At 38.6% G+C, this 21,356-nt stretch overlaps 1 protein-coding gene across 8 annotated transcripts in view; it reads left to right on the plus strand.

The window, feature by feature from the left end:
• Positions 1–5,400: 5,400 nt before the first annotated feature.
• KLRG1 (killer cell lectin like receptor G1) overlaps positions 5,401–21,356 on the plus strand; it is a 74,997-nt gene continuing 59,041 nt past the window's right edge. For 3 of the 8 annotated variants that reach the window (XR_004286838.1, XM_032347199.1, XM_032347203.1), the window contains exons 1-3: positions 5,402–5,788; positions 7,829–7,930; positions 10,737–10,906. Coding sequence is in view for 6 of the 8 variants with exons in the window: in XM_032347199.1 (XP_032203090.1) it covers positions 5,701–5,788; positions 7,829–7,930; positions 10,737–10,906 (360 nt within the window). In the remaining 2 variants the exon portion in view is untranslated. Of the gene's footprint in view, positions 5,789–7,540; positions 7,563–7,828; positions 7,931–10,736; positions 10,907–21,356 lie in introns of those variants that run through there. The other 5 variants (XM_032347198.1, XM_032347202.1, XR_004286839.1 and 2 more) reach the window with 4 other exon arrangements.

Genomic DNA, 21,356 nt, shown 5'->3' on the forward strand with positions numbered 1-21,356 from the left:
TTTCCTTTTATGAAAGACTTGGGATAGATACAAACTAATTTATGGTGACAGAAGGCAGATCAGCGGAGGCCTAGAGAAAGGGGAATGGGAGGGGCAGAAGGGCAGTAGTAGAGTACACAAGTAAATTTTCAGGGGTGACAAATATGTTTACTTTCTAGATTGTGGTAATAGTTTCACTGATGCATGCATATATGTTAATTGTACCTCAGTAAAGCTATTAAAAAATAATGTATACTTGAGGGGCCTCTGGCTGACTCAGCCACAGCGTATGACTTTTGATCTTGGGGTTGTGAGTTCAAGCCCCTTGTTAGGTGTGGCAACCTACTTAAAAAACAAAAACTTGAAGTTTGTTAAGAGAGTAGATTTTGGGGCACCTGGGTGGCTCAGTTGGTTAAGTGTGTTAAGTGTCTGCCTTTGGGTCAGGTCATGATCCCACAGCCCTGGGATTGAGTCCCAGATCAGGCTCCCTGCTCAGTGAGAGCCTGCTTTTCTCTCTCCCTCTCCCTCTGCCTGCCACTCCCCCTGCTTGTGCGCGCGCTCTTTCTCTCTCTCAAATAAATAAATAATAAAATCTTAAAAAAAAAAAAAGTAGATTTCAGGTGTTCTCACCATAATCCCACACCCCCACACAGAGACGGTAACTGTTGGAAGTGTTGAATATGTAAATTATTTTGTGGTAATCGTTTCACAATGTGTACTTACATCAAAAGTTCCACATTAAATGCTTTACATAGATACATTTTTTCCCCAAATTAATTAACATATACTGTATTATTAGTTTCAGAGGTAGAATTCAGTGATTCATCAGTTGTGTATAACACCCAGTGGTCATTGCTTCAAGTGCTCTCCTTCATGCCCGTCACCCAATTATCCCTTACCCCCTACCCACCTCCCCTCCAGAAACCCTCAGTTTGTTCCCCATGATTAAGAGTCTCTTATGGTTTGCCTCCATCTCTGTTTTCCTCTTATTTTATTTTTCCTTTCCTTCCCCTTCATCTGTTTGTTTTCTCAAATTCCACATATGAGTGAAATCATATGGTATTTGTCTTTCTCTGACTCATTTCGCTTAGCATAATACCCACCAGTTCTACCCACGTCATTGCAAATGGCAAGATTTCATTTTTTTTGATGGCAGAGTAATAAATATGTACAACTTTAATTAAAAGTGCATGCAGATAAAAACCAGTCAGTATGAAATCATAGTTCTTTTTTATTCCCGAGTTATACTCCAATACTATTATTTATTTTCTTGCTCTAATTGTTTCATTTTTAGCCATTGGGAGTTTTGTCAGCTTGGTTCCTGTGTCCTTCTGACATGCCCTCATTTTTTTTTTTTTTTTAAGTTTTTGAGTACTTCCTCATTTTCTAGCACTAAAAGACTAAAAGGTGCCCCAGACTCATCTTGGGTTTTTTGTGCTCTGACCCTGGATTTAGTCATTTCCTCAAGAAGTTCTGGTTCTTATGCTGCCGCCACTGCCTCCTCCTACTCTTCTTTCTTCTTCTTCTTCTTCTTCAGTCATCTTAACTGTTTTAAGTGTACAGTTCAGCAGTGTTAATTATAATTATGGCCTTAATATTTGTGACCCTTCCATCCTCAAAGTCATTTGTTGAAACCTTAACCTCCAGTGTGGCTTCGTTCGTTCTTTTGTGATGGGACCTCTAAATGTTACAGGATTTTTGTCCCCTCAGTGCCCAGGTTCTTGGTCATGCCATTTTGAAGAATGAAGAGGTAGATCAGATGGAGAGTGGTGGACAGCAAAGCAAAGTTTACTGAGCAAGAGTTTAAATCTCCTGCAGGGAGGGGGGCAGCGAGTGGGTTGCCTCCAGAGTTTCTAAGTTCAGGGCTTTTTTTTTTTTTTTTTTTTTTTTTTTTTTTAAAGTTTAGGGCTTTTTATGAGCTCTTTTGCTGAACTATCTTAAGCAATCAGGGTGTGCTGAGTCATGCCAGTTAGGGCTTTGGTTACGGATCTGTCTATCTATTAGGTTAATGTCTCTGTGCAGATGCTCTTTTTTTGCTGATGTCTGGGGGCTTATGGCTTCACTGCCCCTTGCCCGTGATATTGACAAATGCTTTTGTGGTTGTCTTATTTTAGGACATTTTGCAGAAGTCATTTCTGCAAAGGCTGCAAAGCAGAATGCTAGCGCAGTCCTGTCTAAGCTGCAAAACAGGATGTCAGTGCTGTTTTATCTTAGCTGTCCTGACTCCATATTTCTTGCTGGGGACCCTGGCCCTGACTATCTAACTGTCCAACTAAGTCCTAACATAAGGAATAACTGAAGTTATATGAGGTCTTGATGTTGGGGTCCTGATCTGATAGAATTAGTGTCCTTATAAGACGAGCCCCCAGGGAGCTTGCTCACTCTCTTCCTGTACACGTGCACCGAGGAAGGGCCATGGGAGACCACAGTGAGAAGGCCACTGTAACCCAATGGGGGAGTTCTCAGCATATACCAACCCTGCAGGCAGCTTCATCTTGGACTTCTAGTGTCCAAAACTGTGAGCAAATAAATTTCTGTTGCTTAAGCTACCCCAGCCTAGGGGATTTTGTTATGGCTCTCTAAGCGGACTGATACACGTCCATTCACCTTGTTGTACAACAGAGCTCCAGAAGTTTCTCATCTTGCAGCACTGAAACTATAACCATTAAATAACTCCCTGTTCTTCCTGCTCCCCAGCTCCAGCAATCTCTATTTTCTGTTTCTATGAATTGACTACTATAGATACCTCATATATGTGGAATCTTAGAGTATTTGTGTGTGGGGGGGGATGGACTTATTTCATTTATCATAACGTCTTCCAGGTTCCTCCATGTTGTAGAGTGTGACCCAATTTTCTTCCTTTTTAAGATTGAATAGTATCCCATTTTATGTTAGACCACATTTTGTGTTGTCTTCTTTTTAAGGGCATCAAAATTTGTTTGTTGGGACAGCTAAATTACTGGTAGATCTTTTTGGTTCTGTCAGACTTGACTTATTTTTTTTCTCTGTTCACACTGGTCAACACTGCATCAGGTTGGGTCTCTAATCAGCTGTCGGCCCTGCTGGAGGCCATCTCAGCGGGGAGGGGGGCTGCTAGGGGCTTGTCCTCTGCCTGTGCAGCCTAGCTCTTAGCCAAGGAGCGTGGTGAATTCCCATGCTGTTTTTTGGATACCTATCTCTGCAGTCTCTTGTCAGTTACCCTGTCCTGCAAACCCCAGGCACATAAACAGCTCAAAACCTGCACCTGCCTCCTGAGCTTGGTGAGACTGCTGCTCTTAGAATTCAGTTTCCTGCCAAGATGGGCTTGGGAGGGAGACAAACCATAAGAGACTCTTTTTTTTTTTTTTTTTAAAGATTTTATTTATTTATTTGACAGAGAGAAATCACAAGTAGACGGAGAGGCAGGCAGAGAGAGAGAGAGAGGGAAGCAGGCTCCCTGCTGAGCAGAGAACCTGATGCAGGGCTCGATCCCAGGACCCCGAGATCATGACCTGAGCCAAAGGCAGCGGCTTAACCCACTGAGCCACCCAGGCGCCCCATAAGAGACTCTTAATCTCACAAAACAAACTGAGGGTTGCTGGGGGTAGGGGTGTAGGGAGAGGGTGGTGGGGTTATGAACATTGGGGAGGGTATGTGCTATGGTGAGTGCTATGAAGTGTATAAACCTGGCGATTCACAGACCTGTACCCCTGGGGCTAATAGTATGTTATATGTTTATAAAAAAAAATATTAAAAAAAAATTTAGTTTCCTGCTTTGGGCCAGAAAGTGACCCTGGGTAGTATAATGCCAGGGTGATGCTGGTGCTCGCCTTTGCGTGTTTCATTCTCTCAGGGATTGCTGTGCTGCTTGTACTTCTGTGCCTGAAAACAGTTGCTTATGTATTTTGTCATATATAGTTCCTTTTTTTTTTTTTTAAGAATTTATTTAGTCATTACAGAGAGAGAACACAAGCAGGGGGAGTAGCAGGCAGAGGGAGAAACAGGTTCCCTGCAGAGCAAGGAGCCCGATGCAGGACTCGATCCCAGGACTCCGGGATCATGACCTGAGCTAAAGGCAGATGCTTAACCAACTAAGCCACCCAGCCATCCCCATATATAGTTTTTTTGTTGAAGAGCAAATCCAGTCTTACTTTGTCATGGTGGGAAGCAGGACTATACTAGGTTGTGGGAAGCAGGACTATACTAGGTTTTCTTTAAATTTCTTTTAATTTTTTAAACTTTTATTATTATTATTTTTAAAGTAATCTCTGGGGGACTCAAAGTCCCTCAAAGGGGCTCAAACTCATGACCCTGAGATCATGAGTCGCACGCTCTACCAACTGAGCAGCCAGGTGCCCCGGAGTTCTACTAGTTTTTATTAGTATACTCTCCCTGTTTTTCATCTCTTTCCTGTCTTGAACTTACATAGATTTTAATTCCGTTTCTGTTTTCCTTACTTTAACTACTTATTAACGTTTTACCTATTAGAAATACATTATTCACCCTTTAGTATGTATTTATTTAATTTGTTCTCCTTATAGCTGTCTTTGCATATAAAAATAAAGGAACAGGGGCGCCTGGGTGGCTCAGTGGGTTAAAGCCTCTGCCTTCAGCTCAAGTCATGGTTCCCGGGTTCTGGGACCGAGCCCTGCATCAGGCTCTCTGCTTGGCTGGGAGCCTGCTTCCCTTCCTCTATCTCTGCCTGTTTCTCTGCCTACTTGTGATGTTTGTCTGTCAAATAAATAAATAAAATCTTAAAAAAAATAATGGAAATAGGAGAGAAAATTTAATGGAATTTCTGACCCAATGAAGTATAAAGATTAGAACACAATCAGGAAGATATTTGGGGGAATGTAGGGGTACAGCACATTCACAAAACATATATCGGGGAAATAGTTCATTTTTCTCATGATGCCAGGCACATGCAACCAACAGTCAATTTCTCTTGCCATATATCACTAACCAAAAGCTCTAAGAAACAATGAAAATTGTCCCATTTGGCATGCATCTATTTTCTCAAAAGGAAACAAAGCAAATATAAAATCTGAGATAAATTCATAGCTAAGAAGACTGTCATTTTTATTCCAGTTTCTATAATTGAAATTATAGAAATTATAGAAATTATAGTGCTCTGGACTTCAGAGCAACTTTTCCTGTTAAATAGACTGAGTGAGGTGGGAATCAGTATGTATTTAATGCATATCTAGAGAGAGTGCTGAGGCAGAAAAAAAATCATAGTTTAGAATATTAATTTCTATTTATTTATTTATTTATTAAAGATTTTATTCATTTATTTGAGAGAGAGAGAATGAAAGAGAGAGCATGAGAAGGGGAAGGGTCAGAGGGAGAAGCAGACTACCTTCCACAACGCAGAGTACTAACCACTATACGATCACTGCGCGCCACCTGCCAGGCAGCAGGGAGCCTGATGTGGGACTGGATCCCAGGATTCCAGGATATGACTTGAACCGAAGGCAGTTGCTTAACCAACTGAGCCATCCAGGCTCCCCAGGAATATTAACTTCTTAATCAGCAGCAGATTTTGAGCCATTTCCTGAAAAACTGCTTCTGTCTTTATCATACTGGGCCATTTGAAAAAAACAAAAAACAAAAAACAAAAACCAACTTGAAAACCTTCAAATTTCCTGCTCGCGGTTGAGACATTGGGTTGTTCCCTCACTGACATGTGTCTCTTCATACTTCTGTAATTTTACTCTCTCAACTGAATGCGGATGATATTAGATGGAGATAATGGACAATGGTATTTATTTTACATTTCCATTGTCTACTGAACCTCAAACCCAGAATGATTGCAGACCACAGCAAAAAGGTGAGTTAATCAAGTTAGTGTGCAAAACAATGCACAGTGCCCATAGACTAAGGGATGAATGGAAGGTAGAATAAGTTTGGAGTAGAGGATGCAGAAATATGGATGGTAGTTTGAAGGAATACATCTGGTTCAGTTTGAAGTCCAGACTGGGGGTATGAAAATCTGGTATACAGTCATGGATCTGCTCTTAGTTCTTAGTTCTTAGGTAAAGTCTTTTCTAACTGTTCACTTCTAAGGTCTCATCTATGAAACCCAAGCTAAGGCTGTTTAAATTCTAAGTATCTCTGTTTTTCTGATTTTGAAATTGGGAGAAAGACACCAGTAACTTTGCTAATGGATAATAGTAAGAGTTTGTCAGAAAAGAAACTGATTCACGTTCTCTAGGTTTCCCTCCCACAGTACCGTACGAGAGTGTGACGGGAGTAGGAAGAAGGCATTAAGAATATTACAAATAAGTATTCCCAGTGACTCTTTGGGGATTCGAGGATGAAAAAGATATTTTTATATGGAGCCCTGAAAAAATGCTTTCTGGGATAGACACATTATAGTATAAGAGCCAAAATTAATATTTGTTCTTTTATCTTAGGCAATACACTCCCATAAAGTATGTTCTTTAGGGCGACTTCATCAGCTTTCTCTCTTCTGCTACATAATCATATTATTATAATTTTTAGTATTGTTCTTTGAAAGCAATACTATAATTCGCTATGTCATTCTAGTACATTTGGACATTTATTTATTTCCATTACTCTAATTTATATGGCATTGGATATTGGATATGTAGATTTCTTTTGGCTTAAATCTGTACCAATTTCTAAGGAATAGGAACATTAAGTTAAAGGAATCGATATTCTAAAGTTTAAGGGCAAGGTCACACAGGTTATGGTAAGTTGGAACTTGAATATAATTATTTTGATTTCTAGGCAAGTAGTTTTTTATTTACATACACTCCACATTGCCCATTCTTGTTTGCTGCCAGTATGCTCATTTCTACCCCAGCTTTCTAGGGTACTATATTTGGGAAGAGGAAAATAGACTAGGGGCTTTAAAATTACATTAAGAATCTCTTTACAAGGGGTGCCTGGGTAGCTCAGTGGGTTAAGCCTCTGCCTTCGGCTCAGGTCATGATCCCAGGGTCCTGGGATCGAGCCCCGCATCAGGCTCTTCGCTCAGCAGGGAGCCTGCTTCCTCCTCTCTCTGCCTGCCTCTCTGCCTACTTGTGATTTCTGTGTCAAATAAATAAATAAAATCTTTAAAAAAAAATCTATTTACAAAATTATTACATGTTTGTTATGGAAAATAGGGAACATATTAAAGCAGATAAAAGAAAATAAAAATCATTAATAATTTTACAACAATGTGGTGATTATTACTGTTACTGTTTTGATTTTTGCCTGTCTATGCAATGTACTGTATGTACTCTACTAAAAGCCTTTTACTATGTATATTTCTAAATTAAATTTTAAAAAAATTTAAATTTTCACAAATTGTGGTTACACAAATGCAATTAAGTTTTGGTATCTCTTTTCATTTCGTGTAACATCTAAGTTTATTTCATTAAATATTTTACTATAGTGAAAAATGTATTTTCTTTACTTTCTTTCTTTCTTTATTTTTTTATTTTTTATTTTTTTAGATTTTATTTATTTATTTGTCAGAGAGACAGCTCACAAGCAGGGGGAGCGGCAGGCAGAGGGAGAAGCAGGCCCCTCACTGAGCAAGGAGCCTGATGCAGGACCCATCCCAGTACTCTGGGATCACAACCAACCAGAAGGTAGATGCTTAACCAACTGAGCCATCCAGGCATCCCAAGAAAAAGTATTCTTAGCTCGATAAATATAGAATGTTTCCTGATAAAGATGTGGGTTGTCACTCTAGACTTCAGAGCAAATCCCTAATATCTAGCAAGGAGACTTTTAGGGCCTAGGTCTCAGTTCTCACTAGGCCAAATTTGTTCAAGACTCCAGATATCCTTTGCCTTTTCTTGTCCTTCAACTTTTATTCTAACTCAGGATTTTGTTTTGGATTCTCTTCTTGCAGTTTCTCCCAGGTTCCCTTTCTCACACCGGGTGGCAATAGTTTTGGGTCTTCTGAACATCATTTTTGTGTGTCTCCTGCTTGTCCAATGGATTCACTGCCAGGGTAAGTACTAACTTAAGTCAAAATCTTTTGTTTTGCCTCTTTTTTAAAGAAAGTTTACTTATTTAAGTAAACTCTACACTCAGTGTGGGGCTCGAACTCATGACCTGAGATCAAGAGTTGCATGCTCTTCTGACAGAACCAGCCAAGTATCCCTAATTTACCTATATTGTGTTATAAAAGCAATATAACAGAAAATTTGAAAAGTGAAAATGCTAACGAAATAAATCATCACTTGTATACAACATTTCCTGACTGTCACCTCCTAGTCTTGACTACATGCATTTGTAGAAGTATTTGTTCTTTTAACAAAGAATATCAAGGGGCGCCTGGGTGGCTCAGTGAGTTAAAGCCTCTGCCTTCAGCTCAGGTCATGATCCCAGGGTCCTAGGATTGAGCCCCGCATTGGGCTCTCTGCTCAGCAGGGAGCCTGCTTCCTCCTCTCTGTCTGCCTGCCTCTCTGCCTACTTGTGACCTCTGTCTGTCAAATAAATAAATAAAATCTTTAAAAAAAAAACAAAACAAAGAATATCAAGTCCTCTAAAATCTTCCCCACCTTATTTTTTTAAAGGTAAGACTAGGTATAGGGGCACCTGGGTGGCTCAGTGGATTGAGCCGCTGCCTTCCGCTTGGGTCATGATCTCGGGGTCCTGGAATCGAGTCCCAAGTCGGGCTCTCTGCTTGGAAGGGAGCCTGCTTCCCCTAGCCCCCTGCCTGCCTCTCTGCCTACTTGTGATCTCTGTCAAATAAATAAATAAATAAAAATCTTTTAAAAAAAAAAAAAAAGGTAAGACTAGGTATAGTTCTAATAATTGGATGCTTATAATTCATATATTGCTTTTTAATTATATTATGTCATAAACACTTTCCTAATACCATATTTATTATGATAATAAAGTTAAAATTGTACTATTTATGTATTGTATTTAACTTTGCACATAATAGATATATCAAATTTTAATTAAATATATTCTAATTATTTTCAACTAGAGTGCTTTCACGATGTTTGAAGTGAAATTTTGTAGATTTAATCCTTCTAGGTCATTAACTACGATGATCCAGAAAGCCCTCGGTTTATTGTTTCACAATCCAGAGTCCTGACTTAAGTTTATGTTATCTGAAGATGATTGTTAGTGACAGATGATTTTTTACAGAATTTATTCATTAGGACTCTAATCCTAAACTAAGGGTTCAGCCCTAGGACCTCTACCTCAGACCTAAATCCTTTGACAGAAAGAGACTTCAAGAAAGTTGGGAATTTCTCATTCAGGCTGGGTAATGTCACAGTTGTATGGAAAAAGCACAAATTTATAAAGTGCCAACTTTGTAGCTTAATCTCCAGAACCCTCTTTTGGTCCCATGTCAAGCCACAGAAAAGCTGCCTAATTTTGACATTTTTAAAAAAAGACTGCCTTTGCTTTTTAACTCCTAAATCTAGATTAGGTATATAACCTATTATGCAGTCATATATCCACATGTGCTCATTTGCTATAATGGCTCCTGTGTGCCTGTTGTGAAATTGTGCCTGTGAGGGGTTTATACAAATATGTTTTATGAAAGTAGAAAATCAGTTGAATTATGGAATCTTGGCTGAAATGACCTTGAAATCTTATTAGGTTTCCTTTCATTTTCACAGAACCATAATCCACCCATTTTTAAAAATGATTTTAGTTATTTGTTTGAGAGAGAGAGTGAGCACAAGGCAGGGAGAGGGACAGAGGGAGAGGGAGAGGCAGACTCCCTGTTGAGCAGGGACCTCAACATGGAGCTTATTCCCAGGACCCCAAGATCATGACCTGAGCTGAAGACAGATGTTTAAGGCAGACATTTAACTGACTGAGCCATGGAGGCATCCCCCCCCCCCCCACTTATAAAAGATATAATCTGGCCATTTTAACCTTTTTTTAAAAATTAATTAATTTATTTATTTGACAGACAGAGATCACGAGTAGACAGAGAGTCAGGCAGAGAGGGGGGAAGCAGACTCCCCGCTGAGCAAAGAGCCAGATGTGGGGTTCAATCATGTGACCCTGAGATCATGACCTGAGCCGAAGGCAGAGGCTTAACCCACTGAGCCACCCAGGCGCCCCTAATTTGGCCATTTCAAAGGAGTGAGAATGTTCTGTATTGAAAAGAGCCCTGTGAAGAAATTACATCACTTATGACTTCAGCGTCTGATATCCTTCTCTGTCAGAAACTTTTGTTCGATAAATTATTTTTGCTGAAGTGTAAGACTTTTATCTAATATCTAATGATGACAATCACATTTGTGATAAATGATAAAACACTCTAGTTAAGTTTGCTTTTTCTAGTTTCTGTCCTTTTCTTTTGCATTATCATGTGGTATCAGGTTAAGGTTGGACATTTTGGAAGATTTGGCCTGATTTCAGCGATGTATATTACGCAGTTACACAGTGTGTGCACTAAAACTACATAGACAATGGACAGATACATATAATGCAGACGCTTAGTTATTTTATCTGGTATGAATACAGCAGATGTGCATAAGGTTCTCTAGCACAAGTGATGTACTCTGTCCACGATCCGCCGCCAGGCTGTATCCATTTCCTTACCTGCTTTAGTCCTAGTCACATGCTTCAGTGGTGGAACGCACAGGAGTAGTGAGAGAGCTGGACATCATGAAGATTTTAATCCGAGGCCAGGCATTGTTGTGCCTTTCTCTAAACCTCAGTCTGGAAAGTGGTGGGGTAGGGAAGACGGGGCGACCGCCATGCTCTATTTATCTCCCATTTCGTTTCCAAGACTGAGTGGTCCATAAAGGTGTGAACCAGGTCCTCTTCCTTTCCAGGTTCCAGTCGTGCCAGTTGTGCCAACTGTTGCAGTTGTCCAGACCTCTTTATGAAGAATGGTAACTACTGTTATTACTTCTCACTGGAGAAAAAAGACTGGAACTCTAGCCTGGAATTCTGCCTGGATAAAGATTCACATCTCCTTGACTTCACAGACAGAGGGGAAATGGTAAACATAAACATTTAGCAAATGGTTGTTTTGTTGATGAATGCTGTTCCGATGTATTGTGTATTCTCTTTTGAGGAACAAAAGGAACACTCTTCTCCTTCCCTATCCTTCTCTCTCCTCTTTCCCTTCCTTCCTCCCCCTCTACCCCTGCTCCTTCCCTCCTTCTTATTCCGTACTCAGTCTCTGCTTGACCCAGCAGCCCTCAGGTATGGAAAGCTAGATGTTTGCCTACTCCTGTATGTGTGTCTGTGTGTGCTGGAGGTGGAAGGATGGTGACTATTACAGATAGGAATTAGGCCTGAAATACAAGTCTAATGAAAAGAAAGCATTAGAGCCAGAAATATACGGGTCCAACAACAAGGAGATAGCAGATTCCTGTGCAACAGCTGGTGGAATTTGGGAGCGAGCAGAAGGGAGAGAGATCATGGGAACAAAGGGACTGTAGCAAGGGCTTCAGTGCCTTTTTCAGTGATTTCCCTTCATTTATTGGAATCCAGTAAGTTCTAGGTAGGCTAGGAAACACTTGGGTTGAGGAGTAGGGCATGAGGAGGAAGCAGTTCCAGAGAGCTGGAAAAGAAGAAAGGAAAGGTGTGTGTGTGTGAGAGACAGAGAGGGAGAGATCGTACTCTCCTTGCAGGGCTAATCTGTGGGCTCCACTTCCTGTGTGCCCCGCAGATCCTTCCTGTCCATCCAGCAGTCTCCTGGAGGAGAGCTCTTTATTAATTCTAGAGCATCTCAAGGAATTGATATCCTGAGATAACCTGGTACAAAAATCAAATTCTAACTTGTCAGTGTAAATAAAGTATACACAGAAAATAAATCCTAGTTACGTTTTTAGTGCTAATTTCATGTTGATTTTTTGTGTGTTGATATTGTTTTACATGTTCTCTTTTGGGTAGAATTAAGTCATAGAGAACAGTTTATTAAGAATTAAACTATAGGGGTGCCTGGGTGGCTCAGTGGGTTGGGCCTCTGCCTTTGGCTCAGGTCATGATCCCAGGGTCCTGGGATCGAGCCCCGCATGTGGCTCTCTGCTCGGCAGGGAGCATGCTTTCCCCCCTCTCTCTCTCTGCCTGCCTCTCTGCCTGCTTGTGATCTCTCTGTCAAATAAATAAATAAATAAATAAATAAATAAAATCTTTAAAAAAAAAAGAAACTATAACTTGTTATTTGCAATGATGTGGTTGGAACTAAAGGGTATTATACTAAGCAAAATAAGTCAATCAGAGAAAGACAATTATCCTATGGTCTCACTGATACGTAGAATTTGAGAAACAAGGCAGAGGATCATAGGGGGAGAGAGGAAAAAATATAACAAGAGGAAACCAGAAAGGGAGACAAATCATAAGAGACTCTTAATCCCAGGAAACAAACTGAGGGTTGCTGGAAGGGAGGCAGGCAGGGGGTTGGGGTGGCTGGGTGATGGACATTGGGGAGGGTATGTGCTATGGTGAGCTCTGTGAATTGTGTAAGACTGATGAATCACAGGCCTGTACCCCTGAAACAAATAATACACTATATGTTAATAATAATAATAAAAAAGAGAAGGATAAGGAAGAAAAAAAAAGAAACTATAATGATTATAACAACCTTGTATGGCAACGGATGTTAACTACTTTTGTAGCATTGTTTACCCAGAGTTGTCCACACTATATTCTACATCTGAAACTAATGTAACATTGTGTGTCAACTATACTTCAATTAAAAAAAAAAAAAACTCAATTATATTAACATTCTTTGGGGAAATTCAGAGAAGTAACTACTCTAAAGCTGATGAGGAGAACATACAGTCCCTAAATTGTGTAACTTTCTATTTTAAGAAAAGATTGAAGTATCTAGATGTCTTGTTTTCTGTTGAAAGAGGAATAGTCATTCCTTTGAAATTCTTTTTTTGGGGCGTCTAGGTGGCTCAGTGGGTTAAGCCTCTGTCTTCAGCTCAGGTCATGATCTCAGGGTCCTGGGATCGAGCCCTGCATCTGGCTCTCTGCTCAGCGGGGATCCTGCTTCCCCCGTCTCTCTGCCTGCGTCTCTGCCTACTTGTGATCTCTGTCTGTCAAATAAATAGATAAAATCTTAAAAAAAAAAAAAAAGAAATTCTTTTTTTTCCCCCCTAAAGATTTATTTATTTATTTGACAGAGACACAGCAAGAGGGAACACAAGTAGGGGGAATGGGAGAGAGAGAGAAGCAGGCTTCCAGCTGAGCAGGGAGCCCAATGCAGGGCTCAATCCCAGAACCCTGGAATCATGACCTGAGCTGAAGGCAGACACTTGACTAAGGCACTCAGGTGCCCCCATTCCTTTGAAATTCTACATAGAATCTAATTTCAAATCAGTCTGTCCCTGTTACTCCCTTTTCTTTTATGCCTTCCCTAAACTAGATGATAGGATGCATTGAGATCTATTCGTTCGATATGTGAGATCTTGGTTTTGTGGCATCTGATCACAATAGCCTTGCTTTCTGCACCTTTTGCAGCAACTTCTGTTCTCACTCTGATATATCCACATCTGAAGACTTGAGCTGACCAACGTCAGTAGAAGTGAGCAAAGAGCTTGAAACATTGCAGGAACCTTGCTGATAAACAGAGTAGTGAGTCGCAATGCGAAACAATGCCAGAGGCAGTGTGGTGTAGCAACTATTATTACAAATGAGGCTGTGTGCTAATAAGAAGGGAGGAAGACGGGCTAATGCTCAGAATATCTGGGGCTTGGGATATTTCTGATTCTCAGCGCTTCCCAAAGGAATGGAACGATATTAGAGGGATTTTTGTCTGTCTTTCTTTCCTTTCCCTGAGTCTTGCCTCTGCTGTCAAGTAAGCTGAACAGAGTTAGTTTGGCTGCATTTCCAAAACCTGTTTATTTTCTCATAAGGCCCCTTGGTTCAAGGTGATGCCGGAGAGGGTACAATGCCCCTGAGAGATACAATAGCAGTCAGATGGGTTTCGCTTCTGACCTTCCAGGGAGCCTTGCTCGATTCTTGGGTCTAATTCTTTGTCTTGCCCCCAGCTTTTGTCAGATTCTGTAGCACTGGCTTGACTTCTGTCTGATCTGCTGAGCCTCCTGTACTAGCGATATTATTCTTTTGTTCTCAAGGCAAGATTTATATTCTATTTTAAGGTATGCCTGATATTCCTAGTGTCATACTTCGGACTAAACAGCTGCTAGAAGAGCATACGGGTCTATTAAGGAGGAAAGTTTTCAAACTGGGATTCCACTGGTGGAGAACACATCTAGAGAATTAGTTCGCTATATGCAAAGGTCAACCTTTTAAAGTCACTCATGGAAATATTGTACTTGATGGCTTCCAGATACATCTTGCACATGCTGAAAACTGAGATGACTTTCCCATTAATTGTCTGCTGTGCTTTTTTTATTCATGTTTAAAAAATTATTTGAAGTTGAAATCTGGAATGTACCTTATAGGATTTAAATCTATTTAAGGTAGTGAGATTCTACTTATTATCTTTTTTTCTATCTTGGACTTAAATATTTATTTTATTTTTGAGAAAATAATAAAATGGAAATTGAATCACTCCATTATTTCTTCAGTTTTCTGTTTACATGATGGCATTGACTCTGTTGTTTTTCTTACTCTTTTGAATTTATCTTTAGATCTTTAGGTATATTGATTTAGGTTCTTGATTTTTGTTGCCATGTTTTTCTGTTAGGCTCAGTTCATTTAGGATGTTAGCATTTGCTTTTAGGGTTTTTTTGTTGTTGTTTTGGGTTTGTTTTTAGCCGCACCCTCCGCCAGCTCACAAGAACCAGCCCCTTGTGGCTCTGCCCTTCTCTTAACCTTTTTTATAGTTGTTGGTAAATTATCGTAAAATACACCCTTGATGATCAGAAAGTTCCCCGTGGAAATACTTTGGTTTCTTTAAAGCTATTCCAATGCTCCTCACCTTGTGACATCTTTCTTCCTTATTATCATAATCATTCTATCACCTGGCTCTTGTTTTAACAACCTCTCATTCAGCCTTAACCCTCTTCCCTGTCAGAGTTTATGACTTTGGGATTGTCCCTATCTTCCTCCTGAACTTTTGATATTGGCTTTTCTTTGTTTTTAGGATTTCCATCTAAACATAATCAGGGCTTCCTTCTTTGGATACTACAATACAAACACTATGGTAAGGTGGTCACTTTCCCCCATATTTTAAGTAACAGAAAGGGCTTTTTCTGGTGTCTTTAAGACAGTCACAAGTTGGTTTTTACTACCTTGCTTTACTAGCTACGTGAACTCGAGAAATTTTCTTACCTTCTGTGACTCTCAGTTTCCTCAGGTATGAAGTAGAGAAAGTTCTTTCCAGAATTATTATGATATTAAATGAGAAAATCTGTGTGGAATTTCCTTTAACATATAGGAATCACTTAATTTTAGTTTTTCTTCTTTTCCACTTTAATTTTCCTTGTCACTCAAAATGAAGCCTAGAGTCAAAATAACTTGCTTTTCTCTTTTGTCTCCCAAGATTTGAAATTTTAATAAATATGTATCACAAAATAAATTATGACTTGTCGAGCTAAGCATTTTTGTTATGAGGATATCTGAAATATGTTAGAAGATTCAAAGAAATGCCTGGAAACACAGGGTGATGGTAGGAGAACTGTTGAACTCTGGAGTTGTTATAGTCTGATAATGTCTATGTTTTTGTCACCCTTCCCTCATAAACAGAATGAGCAGCAGCTGTGACCTTCACACAAAAATTGTAGGTGTGGTAGATAGGTTAAGATATCTCTCAGTATCTTTTTTTTTGGTTAACATTTTACAGAATTGTGGTAAAATATATGCAAAACATAAAACGTACTGTTTTAACAATTTTCAAGTGTACAATTCAGTGGCATTAAGTCTAGTCACATTGTTTTTCAACTGTCACCACTGTTCCTCTCCAGAACTTTTTCTTCATCCCAGACCAAAACTCTGAATCCATGAAACACTTAACTCCCCATTCCCCCTTCCCCCAACCCCTGGTAACCACTGTTCTACTTTTTGTGTCTCTGAATTTGCCTATTACGTCCTTTTGTATCTGGCTTATCTCACTGACCATGTTTTCAAGGTCCATTCATGCTGTAATACGCATCAGAATTTCATTCCTTTCTATGGATGAATAATAGTCAATTACATGGATATATCACATTGTGTTTATCCATTCATTTGTCAATGGACAGTCTCACTGTCTTTTAAAGAGAGTGCTCTGGTTTACACAGCAAGTCTTAATTTATTTTTAGTATTGTGCATATTCACAAAATTATAGGGAACATTCATATCAATATTAAACTCTAGTAATTTGTAGCCTGTCAAATTTTCCTTTGATATATTTTAATGTATCTGCATGTTTTTATATGATACTAATTGCTGTCTGTAAACTATAAGGTATCTGAAAGTCTGGAAACATAGGATAAACTTATTTTTAAATAGTATATTAGTTACATTTTCAAGTAATATGCTCCATATATCTCTAGATATGTTTTTAGGCAAAACTTTTTTAAATTTAAAACAATAGATCCCAGTTGATTTTAGATATGGGTGATCTGTATTGTACTTTTTTTTCCAAATTAATAACTACATCCATTGCTTTAAATACCTTACATGAAAAGGTGTCCAGAGATTGAAGAAAAATAAATTAATGATATTATTTAGAAATATAACATATACATTTATAACAGATATATATATATATTTAAAAATATATTTATCCTATGTTTCCAGGTTTTTTGGACACCTTATATTTATGTTCTGCTTTCATCATATAACATTGTTTCCTTACTGTTTTTTCCAAACATTTAAAAATTATTGTAGGTATTTATTTTTTATGGATCTGTATTATTCTATTATTGTTTATCTATTTTTCTTATCTTAGACAACATTTTTCTTATTTCTAATTTTTATTCATTTAAAGCATATTTATATGAATTATTTCTCTTGAAGTCATTTTTTAAGGATATAGTTCCTAAGATTAGATGAGCCAATTGAAGATATGACCAAGTAACTTTGACATATTAATAGTTTATTTCCATACAGATTGAAATAACTAGATATATCCTGTAAGCCATGTTAGTTTGGTAGTTTAAGGAGTATGTTCTATGCCTTAATAATATTTAAGTTATAATTTAAAAATATTACTTGCAAAGGTATGTGGGTATATAAGCATAAATACTGATCTAAAAAAAAAGAAAGAAAAATATATCTGATTTTATCTGTTTGAGCTCTGTCTTCATTTTGCTTTTAGGTTTTGCATTTTTTTCTCTGTAAAATAAGACCAAATATCATAAACTCTAAAGTAAATACAACAAACCCGAGTCCTTTCATTTATACCCTCTCTGGAGGACGAGGATTCTGAGTCAACAGAATGTTTATGCTTGTGTGCTGTTTATGCTTCTGTGCTGTTTCTACACACACACACGCACACGCACGCACACGCACACGCACACGCACACGCACACAGTCCACGAGTACACAGAGCACTGATCATTACAGTCTGGTTTTGAGGTTTATTCTGAGTGGGGTATTAAAACTTTCACTCTCCAGCCTCACCAGTGAGAAGTGGTAAACTGGTCTGATCATGTGACTTAAAATTGTGTGGGTTGAGAGAGTAGTAAATTAGTGCAGGGTTGGCATTTGTATGCCGCCACTATCTAATCCCAGCTCCTCAGACTCTACCTCAGGTTTTTTTTTTTTTTTTTTTTTTTTTTAAGATTTTTATTTATTTGACAGACAGATCACATGTAGGCAGAGAGGCAGGCAGAGAGAGAGAGAGAGAGGAGGAAGCAGGCTCCCCCCTGAGCAGAGAGCCCCAGGTGGGGCTCCATCCCAGGACCCTGGGATCATGACCTGAGCCGAAGGCAGAGGCTTTAACCCACTGAGCCACCCAGGCACCCCTCTACCTGAGGTTTTTGACCAAGTCTTTGTTCATTTCTGTGCTTTATCAGCCATCCCTCTATCCTTGAAATAAAGGGAAGAAAGAAACAGACTTTTTCTTGCCATGTCCAGAGGAATGAGGACAAACTCATTTTTTCCATTTTAAATAATCCTTTAAAGCAACTTGGTTAAAAACTGCATGAAAAGTTTCAAGCTATTCTGGAAATTAAGACATCATTTCATCTCTCTTACCCTTCCTTGACTCTTCAGTTTACCTCCCTACCCCCAACATATATAAGTAAGTACTCCATGGGGGTAAAGTAAAAAGGGCAGAGCATTTGTGTTCAAAAGGTTTTAATTTCTTGTGGCACAAGACTTATCTTTTTTATATATATATATGTCTTGTTTCTCTGTCTTGTTCCTGACTGTAGAGGAAAAGCTCTCAGTTTCCCCCGTTCCGGATGGTATTCACTGTGGGTCTTTTATAATGGCCTTTATGATGTTAAGATGTGTTCACTCTATCTCTATTTTGTTGAGGGTTTCTGTCAAGAATGGATGCTGTATTTTGTCAAATGATTTTTCTGCATCTGTTGAGAGGATCATATGGTTCTTATCCTTTCTTTTATTAATGTGATATGTCATGTTGATTGATTTGCAAGTATTGAACCACCCCTGCAACCCAGGAATAAATCCCACTTGATCATGGTGAATAATTTCTTTTAAGGTACTGTTTGATTCCATTTGCTAGTATCTTGTTGAGGATTTTTGCATCCATGTTAATCAGGCTTATTGGCTTGTAATTCTTATACCCTCTCTGGAGGTCTTTTGTTTTTAGTGAGGTCTTTTGTTTTGGAATCAAGGTGATGCTGGCCTCCTAGAAGGAGTTCAGAAGTTTTCCTTCCATTTCTATTTTTTGGAACAGTTTGAGAAGAATAGGTATTAGCTCTTCTCTAAATGTCTGGTAGAATTCCCCTGGGAAGCCATCTGGCCCTGGACTTTTATCTGTTGGGAGATTTTTGATTACAGATTCAATTTCCTTGATGGTTATGGGTCTATTCAAATTTGCAATTTCTTACTGTTTCAGTTTTCTATTGGTAGTTTGTATGTTTCTAGGAATTTTTCCATTTCTTCCAGATTGCCCCTTTTGTTTCCATATAATTTTTCATAATATCTTCTTGTAATTGTTTATAGTTCTGTGGTGTTGGTTGTGATCTCTCTTCTTTCACTGGTGGTTTTATTTATTTGGATCCTTTCTCTCTTGCTCTCTTTTTTTAAATAAAAATCTGTTTATTTTTTTTTAAAGGTTTTTATTTATTTATCAGAGAGAGAGAGAGAGAGAGAGAGTACAAGCAGGAGGAGCAGCAGGAAGACCAGGCAGAAGGAGAAGCAGGCTCCCCACTGAGCAGGGAGACTGATGATGGACTTGATCCCAGGACCCTGAGATGGTGACCTGAGCCAAAGACAGATGCTTAACCGGCTGAGCCACCCAGGCACCCTCTTTTTCTTTATCATATGTCTGATTAGGGGTTTATCAACTTGATTAATTCTTTCAAAGAACCAGCTCTTTTTTTGTTGATCTGTTCTGCTGTTTTTGTTTTTGTTGTTTGTTTCTATATTGTTTATTTCTGCTCTAACCTTTATTAAAATTTTACTTCTTCTGCTGGTGTTAGGCTTTATTTGCTGTTCCTTTTCTATCTCCTTTCAGTATAGGTTAGGTTGTGTATTTGAGACTTTTCTTGCTTCTTGAGGTAGGCCTGTATTGCTACATATTTTCCTTTTATAACCACCTTTGCTGCATCCCAGAGGTTTTGGACTGTTGTGTTTTCATTTTCATTTGTTTCCATGCATTTTTAAATTTCTTCCTTAATTTCCTGGCTAACCCATTCATTCTTTAGTAAGATGTTCTTTAATCTCTATGTATTTGTGGTCTTTCCAAATTTTTTCTTGTGGTTGACTTCAGGTTTTAGAGTGTTGTGGCCTGAAAATACACATAGTATGATCTCAGTGTTTTTGTACTTGTTGAGGGCTGATTTGGGACCTAGTATGTGATCTTTTCTGGAGAATGTTCAATATGCATTAGGAAAAAAAAAGTGTATTCTGCTGCTTTAGGATAAAATGTTCTGAATATGTCTGTTAAATCCATCTGATCCATTGTGTCATTCAAAGCCATTGTTTCCTTGTTAATTTCCTGCTTAGATGATCTATTGCTGTAAGTGGGGTGTTAAGGTCCCCTTCTATGATTGTGTTATTATCAATGAGTTTCTTTTAAAAAATTCATTTATTTATTTATTTATTTATTTGAGAGAGAGTGCGCATGAGTGGGGGGAAGGGCAGAGGGAGAGGGAGAGAGAGAATCAGACTCCCTGTTGAGCAGGGAGCCTGATGTGGGCCTATCCCAGGACCCTGGGATCATTACCTACACTGAAGGCAGACACTTAACTGACTGAGCCACATAGGCACCCCATCAATGAGTTTCTTTATGTTTATTATTAATTGGTTTATATATTTGGGTTCTCCCAAGTTGGGGGCATGTATATTTATAATTGTGAGATCTTCTGGTTGGATAGACCCCTTAATTATGATATAGTGCCTTCTTATTCTCTTGTTACAATCTTTGGTTTAAAATCTAGTTTGTCTGATATAAGTATCGCTACTCTGGCTTTCTTTTGATTTCCATTAGAATGATAGAAGTTTCTCCATGCCCTCACTTTCAATCTGGAGGTGTCTTTAGGTCTAAAACGAGTCTTTTGTAAGCAAAATATAGATGGGTCTTGTTTTTTTAATCCATTCTGATACCCTTTATCTTTTGATTGGAGCATTTAGTCCATTTACATTCAGAGTAATTATTGATAGATAAGAATTTAGTGCCATTGTATTACCTATAAAGTTGCTGTTTCTGGAGATTTTTTTCTGTTCCTTTCTAGTCTTTGTTGCTTTTGGTCTTTCTTCCCCATTTAGGGGTCTCCTTTAATATTTTTTGCAGGACTGGTTTAGTGGTCATGAAACTCTTTTAGCTTTTGTTTATCTCAGAAGCTCTTTATCTCTACTTCTATTCAGAATGTCAGCCTTGCGGGATAAAGTATTCTTGACTGCATATTTTTCCCATTCAGCACATTGAATATATCATGCCACATTCTTGTGGCCTGTCAGGTTTCTGTGGAGACAACTACTGCTAATTTGATTTATCTTCCCTTGTAGGTTAGGTATTTCTTTTCTCTTGCTGCTTTCAGGATTCTTTCCTTATCTCTATATTTTGCAAATTGTACTATGATATGTCTTGATATTGGCCAGCTTTTGTTGAATTTGATGCTTCCTGGATTTGGATGACAGTTTCCTTTCCTAGATTAGGGAAGCTCTCAGCTATAATTTGCTCAAATAAACTTTCTGCCACCTTTCCCTCTCTTCTTCTGGGACTCCTGTGATACAACTTTTATTATGTTTTATGGAGTCACTGAATGCCTTAAGTCTCCATTCATGATCCATGAATCCTGGATCTTTCTTTTCTTTCCCTCTTCTCTTCTGCTTCATTATTTTCCATAATTATATCTTCCATATCACTGATGAGTTCCTCTGTTTTGTTCATCCTTGTCATTGCGTCC

This window comes from Mustela erminea, chromosome 6 (assembly GCF_009829155.1).
Source record: "Mustela erminea isolate mMusErm1 chromosome 6, mMusErm1.Pri, whole genome shotgun sequence".
NCBI lineage: Eukaryota > Metazoa > Chordata > Mammalia > Carnivora > Mustelidae > Mustela > Mustela erminea.